The 20,814-nt window shown below is 40.5% G+C and overlaps 1 protein-coding gene across 2 annotated transcripts; it reads left to right on the top strand.

The window, feature by feature from the left end:
• Window positions 1-1,820: 1,820 nt before the first annotated feature.
• COQ3 (coenzyme Q3, methyltransferase) lies at window positions 1,821-12,808 on the top strand. Of its 2 annotated transcripts, XM_060237491.1 has the most exons (7): window positions 1,821-2,039; window positions 5,124-5,235; window positions 7,605-7,757; window positions 8,154-8,253; window positions 9,015-9,257; window positions 11,357-11,516; window positions 12,290-12,808. In XM_060237491.1, the coding sequence occupies exons 1-7, from the start codon at window positions 1,985-1,987 to the stop codon at window positions 12,490-12,492; spliced, it is 1,026 nt and encodes a 341-aa protein (XP_060093474.1). In that variant the 5' UTR covers window positions 1,821-1,984; the 3' UTR covers window positions 12,493-12,808. The 2 variants fall into 2 exon arrangements, with proteins under 2 accessions (XP_060093474.1, XP_060093476.1); XM_060237493.1 differs by lacking the exon at window positions 7,605-7,757 and having other exon boundaries at window positions 1,886-2,039.
• Window positions 12,809-20,814: the final 8,006 nt, after the last annotated feature.

Here is a 20,814-nt window from a genome sequence, read left to right as displayed (position 1 = left end):
ATTTGTTCCCCTTATTTCCCAATGTATTTGTTTACATTACTTGCAGTCTGCCTTTCTCACTGAGACTAAAGGCCTAGAACACAATAACCATCTAATAAGTAATTCATAAGACTGGAACTGCAGAACTTTGAAACAAAGCTGGTAGTGCTCCCAGTGAAATGTTCATAGGGTTCTGGTTTTAGTGGCAAAAAATGAGCAAAAGAAAACAGACAAAATACAAGGTTGAGATTTTTCTTCATGATGCAATATTAAAGCTACACAACAGAATATTCAGCTTCCCCTCACACTTTTCATGGATATTTCATGTATTTGGATTAGGAATGTTCAAACTTTTATAACTTCATTTTGAGGAGTTAATATATCATGCAAGCTGCTAAAAAAACCCTCACAGCCATTGTAGAATTAAAAGGTTTCCCAATAACCATCAGTCCTAAACTTGATAGCTCAGGCTAGCCTCACCTCATTAGATCTTGGAGACTATAAGAACATACGAGAAGCCATGTTGGATCAGGCCAATGGCCCATCCAGTCCAACACTCTGCACTCTGTCACACAGTGGCCAAAAAATTTATATATATATATATATATATATACACACACACACACACACACACACACACACACACACACAGTGGCTAATAGCCACTATACACTAGAGTTACCAGCTCTGAGTTGGGAAATAAATACCTGGAGATTTGGGGGCTGGAGCTGAGAGCAGAGTTTGTAGAAGGGGGAGGGAAGTTCAATGCGGTATAAAACCAGAGTCCACCCTTCCAATTGGCGATTTTCTCCAGATGTCACCTGGAATCAGTTGTAATAGATCTCCAACCACCACCTGGGGGCTGGCAACCCTACTTTACACACACAGTAACCAACAGAGCCTACTCACATGGCTTGAGGGTAGACACATTTGGAATTATTGGCCTGGAAGAGGTTAAAAGTCAGGCTATTAACCTAGCCACATATTCCTAGTAGCATACATTAAGACATACCTGGGTTTTGAGTGGAAATCGAATATGTGCTTAATATACAAATATTAGATTCAGCAGTGTTGGTCTGAAGACGCAGAACAAAGTTTGAGTCCAGAGGCACCTTTAAAACTAGCAAAATTTTATTCAAGGTATAAACTGTGCACACACACCATTTAAGTATCTAAAACTGCTTGGGCACAAAAGTTTATACCTTGAATAAACTTTGTTGGTCTTAAAGGTGCCACTGGACTCAAAATTATACAAATATTAGTTTGACTACACCTGTGCCCACGTTTTCAACACGTTACAAAGAGAATATGTGGAAATACGCCAAAAAGTGCTTAAATGATACATAGCCAGCTGGCTTTCTCATTGAGACAAATTTCACACTAGACCTTTAATCCTGGTTTAGCCCTGTCCCCAAAGTGACATTTTACCCTAGCATCAGAGAAACTAAATTTGATTTTAGTGTATAATGTCAGCTTGGGGACGGGGCTAAACCAGGATTAAAAGTCTAGTGCAAAATTAGTCTGACTCAAGGAGCCAAATAACAAGTCACCCCATGAATAGTGCACCAGTACTGGGCTTACAAAAATAGTAAGAAAGCAGAGATTTGAGAAATGGAATGTAGACAAAAGATCGTTCCAAGGGCAGGACAAAGGCTGAAAAAGGCCAGCTCCAACGGCAGTAAATGCCATTCTTGTTCAGGATGTTTATTCTCAACGAGAGTGAAGTCTGAGAGAAATGGGAGACGCGAGAAAAATCTGCAGTCAGTTCTTCCGCAGGGTTGACAGGATGAGCATCGAATTTTTTAGGGCAGCGGACAGGGCGGCGACGGAGCTCCTTTACTGACGGAACTGGAGGCTGGCCTCCGCTGGTGACGAGGAATGTCAAGGGAAGGGAAGGAGGAGCTGCGGCCGTGTGTGGCTAGTTTGCGCGGTAGGAGGAGGCATGGAAAGTTGGGGTACTTGCTGAGTGAATAAGACAAGGCAGTTCTGGGTTTCTTGCAATGAGATGGCAGGAAGCCGAACGGTGTGTCGACGCGGCTTGAGCCTTCAGGCAATGCTTGGTGAGATTCCTTTTGTATGACCTCCACAACGCTGTTACGCGCTAGTCTTTTGTTGCTTGCTGTCAGCGCCACTGGAAGCTACATATATAACCAGCGCGCTCCCAATCACATTGCTTCTCCCTGCTGTTCTGTCAGCCTGGCCAGGATAGGCCTTTTTCTCGCCCACTCAAAGGAATGTTTAATAGAAGAAAACGGGTTGTTGCGGAAAGTCGCTACTGTTGTGGGTAAGGTGCCTGCCTGCCATGTCGAAGGTCAAGTAACTTCTACCCTGCACTGACTTAGGGAGTTATACCTGTTGCGTTGCTGGCTGGACCCAACGTTATTGCTAGAGAAGCAAGCTAATGCAGCTCCCAAAAAAGACTTTCTAACGACTCAGCTTAGCCCAAAAGATAGCCCCTTACCTTGATAGGTCTGATCTGGCCACCTGGACCCACATTGAGACTAGACTACTGTAATTGTACTGTGCATTGGTCTCCCTTCAAAATCAGTTCGGAAACTTCAATTGCTGCAGAACACTAACTCAGCTGTTATTGGAGCTACACATGACAGACATGTTACTCCCAATTTGCAGTCATGTGCTGGCTGCTCATCAGTTACCAGACTTAATTTAAGGTACTGGCTATCAGGTACAAAGCCCTTCATAATCTTGGACCATCATATCTGTGAGACCATCTTTCCCCCTATGCTCCACCATGACAGCTTTGCTCACGTCAGCAGGGTCTTCTGCAAGTACCAACCTGCAAATGGGCAAAATCAACAACTGCCTATACAAGCACCTTCTCTTTTGTGGCCCCTACCTTATGGAATGGCCTGCCTGAGGAGGTCTTCTGACTTTTCACAACCTTTGCAAAACTGAATTATTCAAGAGGGCTGTTATGCACAGGCAATAGAGTTGCACCATACTAATGATTCACAAAGTCACTTGGATAAATGAGTAAGCACTGTGGTCTATACCGCTGTATATTGATTACTTTAGGTAGGATCCTACAATTACTGTGGGATTACTGTAAGTAGGATCATTTAATGTGTTATGTTGATAATAATAATAACTTTTTATTTATATCCCGCCCTCCCCACCAAGGCAGGCTCAGGGCGGCTTAATACTTATATTTTGCTTCAGTTCTGTTTTTAGATTTCTGATTGGTTCTGCAACCCTACTCCTATTGTATTGTTTATTGAATTGCCCATCCTGTTGATTGTATTGACTCACTCTGTGTAATCTGTTTTTGAGTCCAAGTGAGAAAGGGGAATTATAAATAATATAAGTAAATAAATAAATGGTTGGCTGTGTTGATTAAGAAAAAAACTCCAAACAAACAAAAAGCAGCACAGCACTCAAAATGCTGATGAATTGTTCTTGATGGGTGTTCACAATTGCCCTTACAAGTAGTTTGGTCAATTATTGCAGATAGTGTTTCCACTATTGGGAGGGGGGGGCTAATATTTCTCTCTGTAACTATCCTCTGCACAAACTATTGTGATAGGGTTATGATCAAGCTTGTAACACCTGTGCTTTTGCAATTATGTGTGTAAATGAATGAATTTGTTGTTGTTGTTCAGTCGCACAGTCAAGTCCAACTCTTTGTGACCCCATGGACCAGTCATGCCAGGCCTTCTTTTCTTCCACCATCCTCCATAGTTAGTTACATCAGTAATGCTGTCCAGTCATCTCATCTTTTGCTGTCCCCTTTTTTTGCCTTCTGTCTTTCCCAGCATTAGGGTCTTCTCCAGTGAATACTCCCTTTTCATTTGGTAGCCAAAGTAGTGTATCTCAAAATTACCTCTGGAGCTTGTGTGGGGCTATGATTATGTGCAGACAAGGTAATTTTACAAGTATGCAAGTGGTGCCTCAAACATATTGTAACAAATGGGTCTGAATTGGGAGTGGGGGTGACAAACAGGAAGTTGTCCTACCCCTCAAGGGAAAAAAGAGCCCCTCTCAGCTGAGCCTATGGAAGTCCTGCTCCAGCATCCAGTCACCTTTCAGAAGGGATCTAGTATGCTGGAGGGAACCACAGCAGGAGAGTTCAGGTTTGCCTCAGGAAGAGCACAAAGAGAGTTCAATTCTGACTCCAGCAAAAGAGCAGTGATGACTTAGGTCTGGCTCAGCAGAAAGAGCAAACAACTGGAAGGTTAGCTCTAGCCTAGTGGTGTGGCAGGATCGTTTAACCTCTTGAGAAAGAAGAGAGCACCTAATTGTTAGGGCTGTGTCTGATAGCGAGCAGACCTTGTACCATTTAGTCTGACTCTTAGGGTCGCCAGCCACCATGTGGGGCTTGGAGATTTCCCACTTTTACAACTGATCTTTAGCTGGCAGAGATCAGCTCCCTGGGAGAAAATGGCTGCTCTGCTATGGCATTGTACCATTCTGAGGCCCCTCCCCTCCCCAAACCCCACCCTCTTCCAGATCCACCCCCAGAGTCTCCAGGTATTTTCCAACACAGACTTGACAACCCTAGAAAGGTGGAATCCTCTGTGTGTGAGAGGAACCAGCCTAGTGGCTAGTCAGTGAAAGCATTTGTGTCTGCAAGCATTTGAGATAATTCAAACCATAATCTGAAGCCATAACTAGTTTAAGTTTATGTGCCTCATCCCAGTTTATTTTCTGGCTAGCTGGAGACCTGTGCTGCTGATCTTTTTTGCCTCAGTGATTTTCATGTTCTACTTGTTCACTTCACGGTAGCCTTTACACTTGCTACCCTAAAAACATCTGGTAACTGAGAGGAAGGTTCACAGTTTAAAACACACCTGGTTCCTCCAAAGCAAAGGAGACTGTATGAGTCCCCTCCGTTATCAGAAAAGGCCAGTCACAGTGTACAAACTCTAATTGCCCAAATTACAAAAATATACAAAACACACCATGGAAACAGCTTGGTGTTTATTGCTGTAGTGTATCACATTTTTGTGGCTATTCCATTAGTGTGAATGGGGTAATGAAGTTGTTGTCACCCATTTTGTCAAAGATTGATGTTAACCTATGGTTAATTGAAATGTATAACGGCTCTGTAATAGCTTCAGGATTGGTGGTCTGAAAAGCTGGTTACAAAGCTTATTATTTTAATATATCTTTTTTGCTTTATTCAGGTAACCACTGTATTCTGCCTCTTCAAATAGCTCAAGGAGGCTTGTTTAAGAAACGTAAAACTCAGCTAACATACAGTGCACATACCAGTTTGACTGAAGCATGGAACAAAATGTAAGCATTGCTATTACTGATAACTGAATGATTTTTAAATGACAGAAATGTTCAACATGACTACCATGTTCTGAGCATTGATAGCTGAAAATTGGTGCTCTGATTTAGCTTTTAATAGACTTCCTAGTAAGTAGGATAATAATGTAATGTTACTTATTTTGCATGAGACCTACAAACTATAGTGAAGGGAGTCCCAAGTGATGGAAGGTCCTTCATGAAATTTGTGTCCAGTTTTCTCTCCCCTCCCCCACCCCCCACTACGTGTTGTTTTCATCTGTCAAATGGAAGGCAGGTGGTGTTTCCCGCTTGCTTCCACCTGCTAGTCTGATCACCAACTAGTCTCATCAGGCAAATGGCAAATGTTGCTGCTCAGATGGCAGAGGTGAACAAATAATTAGCAGTCTAGACACCACTGCCTGCCCTCCATACATCTGGTGAGGGGAGTGCTCCTTCTACAGTCACAGAAGGTAGGGGCTTGAGAGTGAGCAAGCAGCAATTGATGTGGGTCCTCTTGGGCCCTTGGCAAGCATCCAGGAATACCAGCCCCTGATGCCAGATCTAGTCTATAATATCATGTAATATTTTAATAGTGGTTTTTTAATTCTCTGTGATGTAAGCACAGTGCTGTGTTTGTGTGTAACTCTATTGTTGTTGCAGCGCTTACATTTCTTTGTTAATATCTTGTATACTGACATAATAAGAGTGGACTGCTGCAAATTCTTGTATTCTAAAAAAATCAATTGATATATTGGGTAAATTAAGTAAAATTTAAGTACAATATGGCAGCAGAATTTTTAGCCCCTAGTTGTGGATTACATGTTGCATACATGCATTGGATGTAATTGAACTGATGTGTATAGATAGTGAGTCCAGCCAGCCAGATACATGCTGCAGAATCTTGAATAGAATAGCCTATTGTTTATTGTCAACTAACTGGTATTATTTAGAGTTGGCTGTTGACACATGTGGTTAGTCAGTGTGGATAGTACCCTGTAACAGACCTATTCTCCATGCCTCTCTGTTCTGCTTTAAGTGAGAACACAAGAGGACATAAGAGAAGCCATGATGGATCAGGCCAATGGCCCATTCAGTCCAACACACTGTGTCACACAGTGACTAAAAAACTAGGTACCATCAGGAGATCCATCAATGGGGCCAGGACATTAGAAGCCCTCCCACTATTGCCCCCTCAAAGCACCAAGAATACAGAACATCACTGCCCCGGATAGAGAGTTCCATCAATACCCTGTTGCTAATAAACGCTAATGAACCTCTGCTCCATATGTTTATCCAATCCCCTCTTGAAGCCGTCTATGCTTGTAGCCGCCGCCACCTCCTGTGGCAGTGAATTCCATGTCTTAACCATCCTTTGGATGATTTCCTTTTATCTGTTCTAACCCAACTGCTCAGGAATTTAATTGAGTGCCTACAAGTTCTTGTATTCTGAGAAAGGGAGAGAAATACTTATTTTTCTACCTTCTCTGTCCCATGCATAATCTTGTAAACCTCTATCATATCACTCCCCAGTCAACATTTCTCCAAACTAAGGACCCCAAGCGCTTTAACCTTTCCATAGGGAAAGTGTTCCAACCCTTTAATCATTCTAGTTGCCCTTTTCTGGACTTTTTCCAATACTATATCTTTCTTGAGGTGTGGTGAACCAGAATTGTGCACAGTATTCCAAATGAGGCTGCACCATCAATTTATTCAGGGGCATTATGATACTGGCTGATTTGTTTTCAATTCCCTTCCTAATTATCCCCAGCATAGTGTTGGCCTTTCTTATTGCAGTTGCACACTGTTTCAACATTTTCAGTGAGTTTTCTACCACAACCCCAAGATCTCTCTCTTGGTCAGTCTCCACCAGTTCACACCCCATCAACTTGGTTGCTATATCATCCTTTCCAACTAAAAATTCAGTAAGTTAGTTGTATCTTGTGTGCAGAAGTAATTTATTTTGTCCTGTGTCTTCTGGGTGTCTCAAAGTTTTAATGTTGTGTACTATCTACTTTTTCCACCAGATCTAGCACTCTCTATTGTGTTTAGTGCTATCTTCTTTTCCCACCAAATCCATAATATTGGAAATGTGTCACTTCTTCCCTAATACAAAAAAGCTCTGACTGCATCAGCATTTTCCCACATATTGATCAATTAATAAGTTACACCCAGAGCATGGAGCAAGGTAGTCTTGGGTGTGACCAAGAATTTGAATTCAGAATATGTTGAATTTAGCTCCCTTACCCAGCATATCACTAGCATCAAAGAAATACTAGATTTGCTTTTTTTCCTTTTACAAAAAAAAGTTCCCTTTGTACTTCAAACTCAGATAGTTGATTTCCATTGTGTTTCTTCCTCCTTTGGTTGTTTAGATCCTTCACAGGCCAGCCATTCAGCACTTCTCACACAACAGTGGATCCTAAGGAGATGAAGAAATTCCAGCTCTTGGCACACAAATGGTGGGATGAGCATGGAGAATATTCAGCCCTTCATTCCATGAATGATATTAGAGTTCCATTTATTCGGTAAAATTTTGGAATCATGTCCATTTTGACATTTTTTCCAGAAATCTAAAAATAGGCAGAAGCAAAAAAAAAAAAGTTAACTATAATCGGGCTGTAAGCTTTTACAAACAAGTACTGCTTGAGTTGACCAGCTCAAACCTATTTTGATCAGTGGGAGTGCAAGTTACTTACTGGGTTTTGCAGTTGTATTGACTCTGGTGCAACAGAATGTTAAAAATGAAAAATTAGGAGTATCTTACTGCCTAACAACAATTAGTTATTTGTGCTTGGTAAGCTCTTGAAATTTGTTCAATTTTTCTTAAAGAAAAGTCAATTTACTAAGTTTTTGGTAAGCTTATTATTAGTTAACTCTCCTAATTAAGTTTAACGAAAGCATTCTTTTGTATTTTGTGTAAGAGATATTGTTCTCAATATGAGAAATGATTATCCTTTGGGAAGCCCTCTGTCTGGCATGAAGATCCTGGATATTGGTTGTGGTGGTGGACTGTTGACTGAGGTAAAGATGACCATATTGGTGATGAATTCTGTCTCTAACCTTCATTTGAATCAAACCCTGGTGTTAAGAATAATGTTTATTTACTTCTCCCATGACCTCACATAACACTGTGTTTTTTTTAATTTGTAATTTCAAGATTAATGTATTTAATAGTGCCAGAAATTACTCTAGGAAAAATGTTCTTTAACTGTTTTTAGGATATTAAACCACTGCAACTGAAAATAAATATGTTTGCAGGGGGAGGGGGAACTAACATTTGGTATGGGGGCATATACTTCATGTGAGCCTTGGTTTTTGTTTCAGGGCAAACGTTGGTTGGTAAATTGTTATAATTTTTAATTGGGGAAATCTTAAATGAACATACACTGTTAGCTGTATTGGGTAGAAATTAAAAACACATGGTTTGTCTTTAAAAAAAATAAATTCATGGAATCAAAAATAATATTCATGGAATCAGGCAAGATTATCTCAGAAACAAGGACATGTGCTGCCAAATAAGTGATAAGACTACAGATGACAGGTGTAGATCGTACTTTTTAAAAACTAATGTATTAGGCACAGTATGTTGAATATTGTCTTTGTATTTATCTCCTTGATCAATCTAAAAAGAGAAGCTGCAGATTAAAAATTGTGAGATTGGTGGTGATTCTTTAAGTTGGAGAAAGATGCTGAAGTTTGCCTGAGTTGTTTGCTCACTTAGTTGGTTGAAGTAAGAGTGACTTTCATTCACATAGCAAGGAATAACATGTTTGTGGTGCTAGCCCCTAGGAAGATTGGGAGCTTCAGTTACTGGCATTGATCCTTTGGAAGACAACATCAAAACAGCGGAACTGCATAAATCATTTGATCCAGTCCTAGCCAAGAAAATACAGTATAAACCCTGTTCACTAGAAGATTTTGTGGGAGAGACTTCGGAAACCTTTGACATCATTGTAGCTTCTGAAGTAGTAGAACATGTGGCTGATGTGGAAATGTTTATCAGGTGCTGCAGTGAAGTGTTAAAAGTGAGTTCCTAAGAAAACACAATTAAAGCAAAAAAAAAAAAAGATGATCAAACGTACTTGCTTGTTTCCATACACACAGTTTCTTGAACAGAATGACACTACTGTTGGTGGAAGGAAAGTCCGGTATTCCCATAGATTCCCTCTTTCTATGGTAGACCTCCAGTTAGCCCGCTGCTGTTCCTGAGAGTTTTCTACAGACTATATCAGAAGGGAGAAGCAAAAAAATGACACTTTACGAAGTCCATGGATGGTTAGGGATACATACCCCTAAGCTAAAGTGCAATGGACAATCAAGCTGCTTATTGTAGAAACATGTTATTGAACTTATTGTAGCTAATTGTAGAAACAGGTTCTGTCTAGCTTAAAAAAAACTGTCATGGATCCTTCATAGTTTGCTGATTGACTGAATGGTTCTTATCATACTAATAAATAAACATGTGCATTTTTTGGTGTAGGAAATGTTGGACCAGAAATGGTAGGACTAAGATTAGGGTTCAACATTTGACAATAATTTTTTTTTAAACGGTCAATTAACCAGCCAAATACTAGCAAATAGTAAAGTATGTTAAGTGTTGAACTTTATTAGAACAACAAAGTAGTGTGATCATCAACAGTTTGATGGTTATACTATTTACAAAAATAAAGCGATTTAACTGTTGTTCCAACAATGAAACTAGTTTCTAAAATGATACAGGAAGTGGTAATGGCTTCTTATGTTTCTGTTTGGATATACCTGCAATGGCAGTAGGTGACAAATAAGTGGCCACACACCTGTAACAATAGTGGGGCTTATGCAGTCCTGGCCCCGCCACCCTTACCCTCTAGAAAGCACATAGAAAGCACCTGGCTCCTCCACTTACAGCCACCTCCACTTTCTCATACTTTGCACTGCCTGCTGCAGCCAAGAGGCTCTCCTCTCCCAGCCTCAGGCTTGCTCCTAGAGAGAAGCCCAGGGTGGTGGGGAGGGGAGGTGACCATGGAGCTTAGATGGGAAGGGCAACCAGCCTGGGTGGTGAGGAGCTGGAGCCAGGTTTGTGGGCAGGCAATGAGGGGATGCCAGGCTGACCTCGCAGAGGAGTCTCGCCTTGCATACCTATAAGAGACAACCCAGCTGTTGCCTTCTTTACATGTGCATCGGTGCAGAGTCACGCCCTAGCTTGACGGAGGCTCTCCTTGAGCCTGGGCCATGCAGCCACAGCGCCAGGCAAGGATTCTGGGGGAAGTCTGGGGAAGGGTGGCCCCCTGCCCCCCCAAACAAAAAATCCTGCTGTGTGCCCCACAATACTTGAAATCCTGGCTATGGTTCTGAGTGGCCATAGCTTTCCTATGCTGCTAGGTTTTCCCCTGAATGCAGCAAACTAGGGGGCAAACAGTCCTTGTTCCTGCCCTTTCATCACAGTGAAATAAAAATATAAGCTGCCATTTACATAGTGGCATTATTGTCTTAATAAAACATTTGACAATATTTGACTGGTAACATATTGGGTGGTCAGTTAACTGAGGTATGGCAAATGCTTAATGACAGAATGGAAATAAAGTGGATACATTTAAAAAATTGATCTCAAGTGTTTATGGCAGGCAGTAATGTATTATCATTAACCCCCCCTCCACATACACACATATCATACATTACATATATTTTGAACCTACAAAAACTTTGTCGTCTTGTTCCTGAACCAATGTGAATTAAAAGATCTAACTGTCTCCCAAAACAAGCCTTGGACTTTGGACAGTCCCCAGGGAAAGGGAATTCCAGAGTTGCCAGGCAGCTGTCAAGAATATTTCTCTGAATGCCTTTGTAGTAAGGTTATAATGAGGGATTATAAACACAAAATGAAAATAGTAAGAGACACAGTGAATAAACTGCTTAGGAGTGTGATGACCAATTGGGAAGAATCATGACAGTTAACCTGAATGCATAGCATGTTGTATGAAATGTTCTTTCTAGAGTGTTTTCCAAGCCATTCTGTTTCCCACAATGGCACACTTTTGCATAGACCCATGCAAATATATTTTAAAATGTTTTATCATAAAGGATGCTACCAGTTTTGTTTTCTGTATACATGACTTGTTGACAAAACTGTATTTTATTTATTTAGCCAGAAGGCTCTATATGCATAACTACAATCAACAAATCACAGTTGTCTTACATCTTGGGCATTGTGGTTGCTGAGAAAGTATTGGGCATTGTTCCGGCAGGCACCCACGAGTGGGAGAAATTCATAGCTCCTGAAGAGCTGGAGCGGATCCTAGAATCAAGTAAGTATTAAATCCCAAGAGATGCAACGCAACTACAGCTCTTCATCAAATATAGCTAGCTGCCAATGACCTTGACATAATAGAGATGTCATCAGGAAAATGCATTGCTGACAGTTATCCTGTAAATTTAAAGAGCAGAATGGTTTGGACAGAGTAAAGTTGTCACCCATGGGTTGGAGACAATAAATGGAGACAGACTAATCTTCCTGGGGTGGTAGTTTCTACATTTTGGTGCCTGTGGAACTTCAGTTCCTGAAGTGTATGGATGTTGTTTGGCAGGGGTCCACCAGGTTGGAGCCAGGGTAAAAAAATGTCCTGGCTCTGCTTGAGGACAGCCAGACATCTCTTTGGTCAGAGACCACCAACAGATTTTGATCAACTGAGTGCAGTGCTCTCTTTGGGATATACCAGGAGAGGTGGTCCCAGAGATACCTAGGTCCCTGACTGTTAAGGGCATTAAAGGTCAATATCAAGACGTTGAACCTGATCCGGTATTCCAGGGGCAACCAGTACAGCTTGGACAGCACAGGATATGGATACTGGCCACTACACTAATCGTACAGTATTAACTGTATACAATTTTGAGTGGTATACTTTATGCAGGAAGTGCTGATCTTGAATGGCTTGATAGCTCTCTGTGACCCATAGTGTTAACAAGTTATCAGCTGGGAAAGGGCAAGCTGACAATTCTTCCCAGTCAAGGCTGCAGGGAGTTTGCAGATGATTACAGTTAAGCCCTCTGACAATGGTTGCTTGTCTCCCTCCTCTTGCAGATGGTTTTTTAGTCAAGACAGTGAAAGGAATGCTGTACAACCCTCTCTTTGGATCCTGGAGCTGGATTAAAAGCACTAGCATTAACTATGCCCTCCATGCTATCAAATCCTGCGCACAGGAACAATCAGATCCAAGGGAACCACCTCTGGAGACAGACAAAGCACAGCTCCAAACTGAAGCTAGTGTCAGAAGTGGTTGTTGAGACAGGTAGCAAGTTGGAAGAAGATTTGCACAAAACATCTGTAATAATAAATGAGCAAAGAAAGAAATGCCTTGTGTTTATAACGTTACTGGATGTCAAAATGTATCTGCCAGCTTGTTCCAGAGCAATCTGAAGGGAGAAGAATTGTTCTTTCTTTGCAGTAACAAATGAACAAAGCACATTTGGGTCATCTTGAGTAAGAAGTCAATTGTGTACCCTACTGGTCAGGTATTTGGAGATGTTACTAGAAGAGAATGGCTGTTCATGGACTGATTCTTTCAAATAAAATGTGTGCTTACAAGTTTTTAAAGAATAATCTTTATGTTGTGAAAGAGCTTTCTGGTCATTCTGGCATAAGATGCAATAATTTTTATCAGCATATGTCACTCATGTTACTCAAATTCACCCACATCTCTGTTTTTTTAAAGTTGGATTGAGGGGAAAACTTCTTTCTTAACTCCGATGTGACATAATTCTGTACTTCACCACTGAATATAATACCATAGCTAGTAATGCTTGGCTCATTGTAAGAACTGAAGTTTAAGGTGCAGATAAAAAATATTAGAGCTGTTTAACATGCATTTTTCATCTGTTGTCATGTAAGTTAGGTACGAGAAGTATACTGTATTAACCTGAAAAGACTACCTACAATATTTGATTATATCCCCTTCCCAAAAATAATACCAGTTTGGGTACAAAACCTTGCTGACAGTCTGGGAGTTGCTCCAGCCCCTGAGCACTAGCTGCTAGAGAAGGTAGGAAGCCCACCTCCCTGCTGGGCCTTAAGAGCTACTCATAATGTATAGTTTGGTAGCTCTTAGTGACACACAAGTTGTATCTCTAGAAGCTTTGGCTGCAGAAAAGTAGTTGGAATTTTCTTCCTTTAATGTACTGATATTTGTACTGGGAGGTGAAGCATAAAGCAAAACCTTGACTGATAAAACAATAAGTTGCTTATTTCCCTACATTCAATTTTTGAGACAGATTCTAGATATGTATCCCTGTATGTTGTTGGTACTCTGTAGCCTTCTCTTGCCACTCTGGCTGTTGATCTTCGTATGGCATTTAGGCTGTACTTGAGCCATTGTGTACTGCTGTGAGAGTGTCCAGGACAACTACACCACTAGAGTTGTTAGGATGGAAAATACTTTTGGAAACTTGCATTACAAAGAGAGACGGTATTATAGATGTGGCCTTATCTTCCTTACAAAGGTGGTTAAAAATCACCTGCTGTTTTATTAATTTACTTCATTTATAATCCAACTTTTCCCTCAGTGGAGACTTAAAAGGGCTCATTCTCCTCTTCATTTTATTCTCAAAACACCCTAGAAGGTAAATCAGGCTGAAGATCACCCAGCAAGGTAGAGTATGAATTCAAACATGGGCTTCCCAGATCTTAGTGTGATGTTCTATACCACATTGGGTCTTGTGACAGATTGCACAGAACAGCAGATTTTAAAATTTATTTAATTATTTAATTTTTTTCTATTTCAGAGCGACTGTTAGATCAGGACAGAGTTAACCTGCCTAGTGTGGAGAGCTTGTGAGGTTGGCTGCTCCTTGAGCTCTCTGATTGGCCAGCATCAGCTGATAGCAAATTTAACAAAAGTTGTTCTGGAGGGAAAAGGGTCCCTGGTCTTTGTGTCTGGAGTGAGCAAGCCAAAAAGATGGCTTCAGACAAAGGAAGGGATAACGAGTCAGTATTCTGACAGGGTTAGTCAGAAAGGTTCTTCTACAGATAGAAGAAAAGAGACTCCTTTGTCCTTACAGAATTAGAACTACTAAATTGTGATCCTGAGTCCGGAAAGCTAAAAAAAACAGTACTGCTTTACACAGACAACAGTTACTGGAAGAGAGATTTGGCTGGAGTGAATGGGTTGTCAAGCAGTAACTCACAGTCAAGCCAAATAGTAAAGGGTTATTGCTTCTTGAAAACAGGAAGAATAATCCCTACCAGTAAAAAGGGATTGTACTCTGAGGAGAACTGGGACTAGGGTAAAGGGGAATAAGCTTTAGACAAGAGTTAGTAGAAAGCTGTAATTTTCTAAAGGGAGAAATCTCAAAAACCTAAGAAAGTTTTTCTCCAGGGAACGGTATTATGCTCTTGTTTTATTGCTGAAGTAAATTAGGAAAAGTACAGCTTACTGAAAGGAACTAGAAACCTCTGAAAAGAAGCTACAACAGCATTCTCTTTTATGTTTTAAGATTTCAATTCTGTAAACAGGAAAAAGTTTTAATTCAGAGTTTCTAGTCCTTGAGTTCTCCAAGATACAGTTACTCTGCCCCAAGTGCCATTTTAAAAGGATTTAAAAACAAAACAGTTCTTGCATTTCCCTCAAGTTCCTCTGCTGTATCAGGGTGGGACAGTTTGAACATAAGAACATAAGAGAAGCCATGTTGGATCAGGCTGACGGCCCATCAAGTCCAACACTCTGTGTCACACAGTGGCAAAAAAATTTATATACACACATACACTGTGGCTTATAGCCACTGATGGACCTGCACTCCATATATTTATCTAAACCCTTCTTGAAGGTGGCTATACTTGTGGCCGCCACCACCTCCTGTGGCAGTGAATTCCACATGTTAATCACCCTTTGGGTGAAGAAGTACTTCCTTTTATCCGTTTTAACCTGTCTGCTCAGCAATTTCATCGAATGCCCACGAGTTCTTGTATTGTGAGAAAGGGAGAAAAGTACTTCTTTCTCTACTTTCTCCATCCCATGCATTATCTTGTAAACCTCTATCATGTCACCCCGCAGTCAACGTTTCTCCAAGCTAAAGAGTCCCAAGCGTTTCAACCTTTCTTCATAGGGAAAGTGCTCCAGCCCTTTAATCATTCTAGTTGCCCTTCTCTGGACTTTCTCCAATGCTATAATATCCTTTTTGAGGTGCGGCGACCAGAACTGCACACAGTACTCCAAATGAGACCGCACCATCGATTTATACAGGGGCATTATGATACTGGCTGATTTGTTTTCAATTCCCTTCCTAATAATTCCCAGCATGGCGTTGGCCTTTTTTATTGCAAACGCACACTGTCTTGACATTTTCAGTGAGTTATCTACCACGACCCCAAGATCTCTCTCTTGGTCAGTCTCTGCCAGTTCACACCCCATCAACTTGTATTTGTAGCTGGGATTCTTGGCCCCAATGTGCATTACTTTGCACTTGGCCACATTGAACCGCATCTGCCACGTTGACGCCCACTCACCCAGCCTCAACAGATCCCTTTGGAGTTCCTCACAATCCTCTCTGGTTCTCACCACCCTGAACAATTTAGTGTCATCCGCAAACTTGGCCACTTCACTGCTCACTCCCAACTCTAAATCATTTATGAACAAGTTAAAGAGCATGGGACCCAGTACCGAGCCCTGCGGCACCCCACTGCTCACCGTCCTCCACTGCGAAGACTGCCCATTTATACTCACTCTCTGCTTCCTATTACTCAGCCAGTTTTTGATCCACAAGAGGACCTGTCCTTTTACTCCATGACTCTCAAGCTTTCTAAGGAGCCTTTGATGAGGAACTTTATCAAAAGCTTTCTGGAAGTCAAGGTAAACAACATCTATTGGGTCTTCTTTGTCCACATGTTTGTTCACCCCCTCAAAGAAATGTAACAGGTTAGTGAGGCAAGATCTTCCCTTGCAGAACCCATGCTGAGTCTTCCTCAATAACCCGTGTTCATCAATGTGCCTACTCATTCTGTCCTTGATAATGGTTTCTACCAACTTTCCCGGTATTGAAGTCAGACTGACTGGCCTGTAATTTCCCGGGTCTCCTCTGGAACCTTTTTTAAAGATGGGGGTGACATTTGCTACCTTCCAGTCCTCAGGAACGGAGGCAGATTTCAATGAAAGATTACAGATTTTTGTTAGAAGATCCACAAGTTCAACTTTGAGTTCTTTCAGAACTCTCAGATGTATGCCATCCGGACCCGGTGACTTATTAGTTTTTAATTTGTCTATCAGTTGTAGGACCTCCTCTTTTGTCACCTCAATCTGACTCAGGTCTTTCAATACCCCTTCCAAAATTAGTGGTTCTGGGGCGGGCAAAAAGTTCTTATCTTCCACAGTGAAGACGGAGGCAAAAAATTCAGTTAGCTTCTCAGCCATTTCCCTATCCTCCTTCAGTAATCCTTTTACCCCATGGTCATCCAAGGGCCCCACTGCCTCCCTGGCTGGTTTCCTACTAATATATTTGAAGAAAGTTTTATTGTTGGTCTTTATGTTTTTTGCAATATGCTCCTCATAGTCCCTTTTTGCCTGCCTGATCACAGTCTTGCATTTGATTTGCCACAGCCTGTGTTCCCTTTTACTAATCTCACTTGGACTGGTTTTCCACCGCTTAAAGGAGTCCTTCTTAGCTTTTACAGCTTCCATTACTTTGTTTGTTAACCATGCAGGCCTTTTCTTATGCCTGTTTGGTATAAGGTATAAAGGACCTGTTTGGTCCTTTAAGTCAAAGAAAAGAAATAAATGCTACTTGGGGGCAACTCAGTTATTGAAGGAACTAAAAGGTTTTGGTGGGAAAATCTTCCTGTGAGTTGCGAAATTACTGGGGTCTGTCGTAGTTAAGTTTGATGTAGTGGTTAGGAGTGTGGACTCTGATCTGGAGAACCGGGTTTGATTCCTCACTCCTCCACATACAGCGAGCTGGGTGACCTTGGGTCAGCCACAAGCTCTCAGCAGAGCTGTTCTTTCAAGAGTAGTTCTTGAAAGAGCTCTCTCAGCCCCACCTACCTCACAGGGTGTTTGTTGTGGGGAGGGGATGATGACTGTAAGCCACTCTGAAACTCCAAGTAAAGGATGGGGTATAAATCCAATCTCCTCCTCTTCTTCAGAATATGGTAACATTTCTTTGTGTATTTTATAGGCAGCTGTAATAGCATCAAAACTGGTACCTAATAAACAGAGGTATAGAATTCTTGTACATATATGTACATGTACACACACAATGCAAGTTTCCTACTTTTAATAGCTTTGAGTTCTTCATCAGTAGGAATTTGCATGGCAAAGTTTTCTGGGTTTAGAACAGTAAAGGGAATGCGAAAATTGCATGATTGTTATTAGGTTATTTTAGGGAATGAAGATTGTCTTGCAACAACAGCCTAATCTTCTGATTGTATAGGTAATATAACTAGCATCTAATATAACACTTAGGTTACATTTGAGTTAAAGACCCAAATGAAATTGGTCCAATGACCTAAATGGGAATATTTCCATTGACATCCAGGACTAGCAGAGCATATTAAGTCCTTTTATTTAAGGTCTTCTGTGCTAAAAAGGCAATTGACCCTGTTATGACTGATTCAGAATTAGTTTAAGAAAAAGCAGATAATGTAGCAAAGTTCCTTGAATCTACTGGTAAATATGGGTGTAAGGGTCAATAGAAAATGTACCACAGGAACAGGATTGGAATTAAAGTTATATTTTCTGAACCACAGCTAGAGTAGAGGTAATCAGATTACCATCAAAAACACTTCAGATTAAAAAAGTGCAATTTGCTTTGCACAGATCCAGTGGTATATTTACTAAATCTTCCTTGTTCCAGTAAATATAAGATTCTCCTGATTTGATATTCATTGATTTGTTAATGTTCATTTCTATAATTGTACAACAAAGATCCCATAAACATGATGCTTCCTTTATCCAATTATTGATATTAATCCCATTCTTTTGAGACTTCAGTCAGAAATGACTTCCGGGGAGGAAAATGGCGAGCTGAGTTGTCTCTCGTAACGGGAGCAAGCTGAAGGTCTTGTTCGGGGTAGTGGAGGGCAAACCAAAGCCCACTGCCTACCTTTCTCAGTGAGAGAAAGGTCCAAGACTTGCACTAAAAACTTTAGAAGAGATTTACCTTGGCTGAAAAGGAGCTTTGGAGAAGGGTCCTTTGAGGCTTTGAGGAGTCTCAGAAGTTTGCAAAATTATCGTCTGCAAGATCTCTCAGAGCCATGGATTTGGCATAAGCTCGTCACGATCCTAACCTTCTGGGACATTTTTAAACAACTAAAGTCTTGGAAGACCAGTGGAACTTGGATAAATAGAGGAAAAAAGGTACAGAAACTCTTCTTTCACTCCGGAGCTATTTACAGACTAAAGAGACGTTTTAAAGGTGGAAATAAGGGGAAAATATAAAACTTGCAAGTAGAAGAAGGGAAGGGTGAAGTTTGGACTATTTTGACATAAAAGACAGTGTTAAAAACTGCTAAAAATTGAAGAGAAATCATTGTTGTGTCTACTTACGATTTGTGGAATGTAAACAACCATACTGCGCAGGAATATACTGGAACAGTCCTTTAACTCTACTGAGCAAGACAGGAAGTGCGTCAAGCAATCTATAAGGTTGAAGGTGACAGAGACAGGAAGCAGTAAAGAAAAAAGCCTACTCTACATCATAGAGAAACATCGGCAGCCATTGCTGGGAGGTCCAATTTAAAACATCGTTTTAAAAAGACTTGGGACTTTAAAAAGTGACAGAAACGACAGGGAAAAGGGTAAGAAGATAAGAACTATTGACTACATTATTGGTGGGCTCCTGGGGTGATTTTAAAAGGGGAAAAAAAAATCTATAAAAGGAGAAAAAATCGCGGCCGCCATTTTGGATTTTTTAAAGACTTTTTTGTTAAATATCTTTGCTTTGGGGGCTCAGAAACCAGCGAAATTGGGCTTGCTGGAAAGGGCAAGCCCTGCTCTATTGAACCTGACTGTCAGATTTTAAATTGGTGAGGTCAAAAATTTCGTCATTTTTTTAAAGGGGAAAAATTCTTCAAAAATTGATATCTGGGCCTGGGAAGCTCAGAAGAAAACAGAACAAAGTTTAATTGAGAGAGAAAATTTAGACCTTCTGAACTTGGTAGTCAAACTTGCAAATTGTGCGACGGAAATTTTTGGTATTTTAATTGCATCCCCCTTGCTCTTTGCTTAAATGTCAGAGCCCAGGCAGCCCCGAACAAGAGCCCTTTCATTAGATAAAATGCAAGACCAAATGGAGGCTATGGAAGCCAGGATTATGAAAGGAGTTAAGAAAATGATGGAAGAGTTGAAGGAAGAACTTACTACAGTGATTAAAAAAGAAGTGGATGACCTCAAAAACCAAATTGGGAAAATAGACAAGAAAGTACAGGAGGTGGAGGAGAAAGTTAAAATACATGATACCACCTTGCTGAAAGTACAAGAAAAAGTGACGATTCACGACTGCAAATTAATGGAAAATCAGCTACGTTTGAGAGGAGTACCTGAGGAAGAGAATGATGATTTGAAAGGATATATAACAAACATAATCGCAGAATTCTTAGAAGAAGACCCTGATAAGACTAAAAGCATGTATGATCACATGTATAGAGTCAACTCGCTATATGCCAAAAAAATGGAGAATGATATCAAAGCTGAAGGAATAAGGAAAGAACAAACAGAAATGGAAAGAGTTCTGCTTGGAGATAATGAGAAATTAATTTCAAAAGTGTACAAATTACTTGTACAATGGGCTACAGAAGATGAAGTAGTGAAATCTCAAATGATAAAATGGGCAATTAATGTAAATAAAGAAATAAAGATGGAATCTTGGGAATATCTGTGGAAAAATTCCATGAAACTCGCAACATGTCATAGTATTAAAGAGAACTGTTTTAAGATGATGTATAGATGGTATATGACTCCAAAAAAATTAGCAAAGATGAACAATAAGATGCCAGATAGGTGCTGGAAATGTAAAAAGCATGAAGGTTCTTTCTACCATATGTGGTGGACTTGTGAAAGAGCTAAAATGTTTTGGCAAATGATTCAACAAGAGATATCTAAGATCCTGGGATATGAATTCAATAAAGAGGCAGAGACTTTTCTGCTGGGATTACAAATGGAAAAATTTCCAAAAGAAGATAGAACATTAATATGGTACTTGCTCTCAGCTGCTAGGACATTGTATGCGCAGTTGTGGAAGCAAGAAAAAATACCAGAAAAATGGGACTGGATTATGAAAGTTATGTCATGGAGTGAAATGGACAAATTAACAAGAAAATTAAGAGACTGTGATTTAGAACTTTTTAACCAAGAGTGGAAGAAATTCAGAAGATATGTAGAGAAAGAGTGGAAAATAAAAGGACATTGGACAATTTTTGAGGATTAAGATTTTTAAGATAACAATACAATTCTTGAAGGGGGTTCTTCTTCCCTATGTTTCTTTTTTGTTTCGTTTTTTTTTCTTGATAGTTAAGGGTACCTTTAATATCTGTTTTTTTAAAGAAAATAACACTGGCGGGGGTCAAGTAATTGGGGGAGGGGTGGGAGAAAGTAAGATGTGGGGTAGAATGATGGTCTTTTTCTT

This window comes from Heteronotia binoei, chromosome 1 (assembly GCF_032191835.1).
Source record: "Heteronotia binoei isolate CCM8104 ecotype False Entrance Well chromosome 1, APGP_CSIRO_Hbin_v1, whole genome shotgun sequence".
In the NCBI taxonomy this organism is placed as follows: domain Eukaryota; kingdom Metazoa; phylum Chordata; class Lepidosauria; order Squamata; family Gekkonidae; genus Heteronotia; species Heteronotia binoei.
The sequence above is the reverse complement of the archived record's forward strand: the minus strand, read 5'-3'. Positions and strand labels throughout refer to the sequence as shown.

What these genes read in the sequence shown, in the direction of transcription:
- COQ3 (XM_060237491.1), top strand. Translation starts at nt 1,985, where the DNA reads ATGGCAGGAAGCCGAACGGTGTGTCGACGCGGCTTGAGCCTTCAGGCA. An exon ending in ATTAGAGTTCCATTTATTCG is followed by an intron (nt 7,758 to 8,153) that starts GTAAAATTTTGG and finishes ATTTTGTGTAAG; the next exon opens with AGATATTGTTCTCAATATGA. An exon ending in GGAGCGGATCCTAGAATCAA is followed by an intron (nt 11,517 to 12,289) that starts GTAAGTATTAAA and finishes CTCCTCTTGCAG; the next exon opens with ATGGTTTTTTAGTCAAGACA.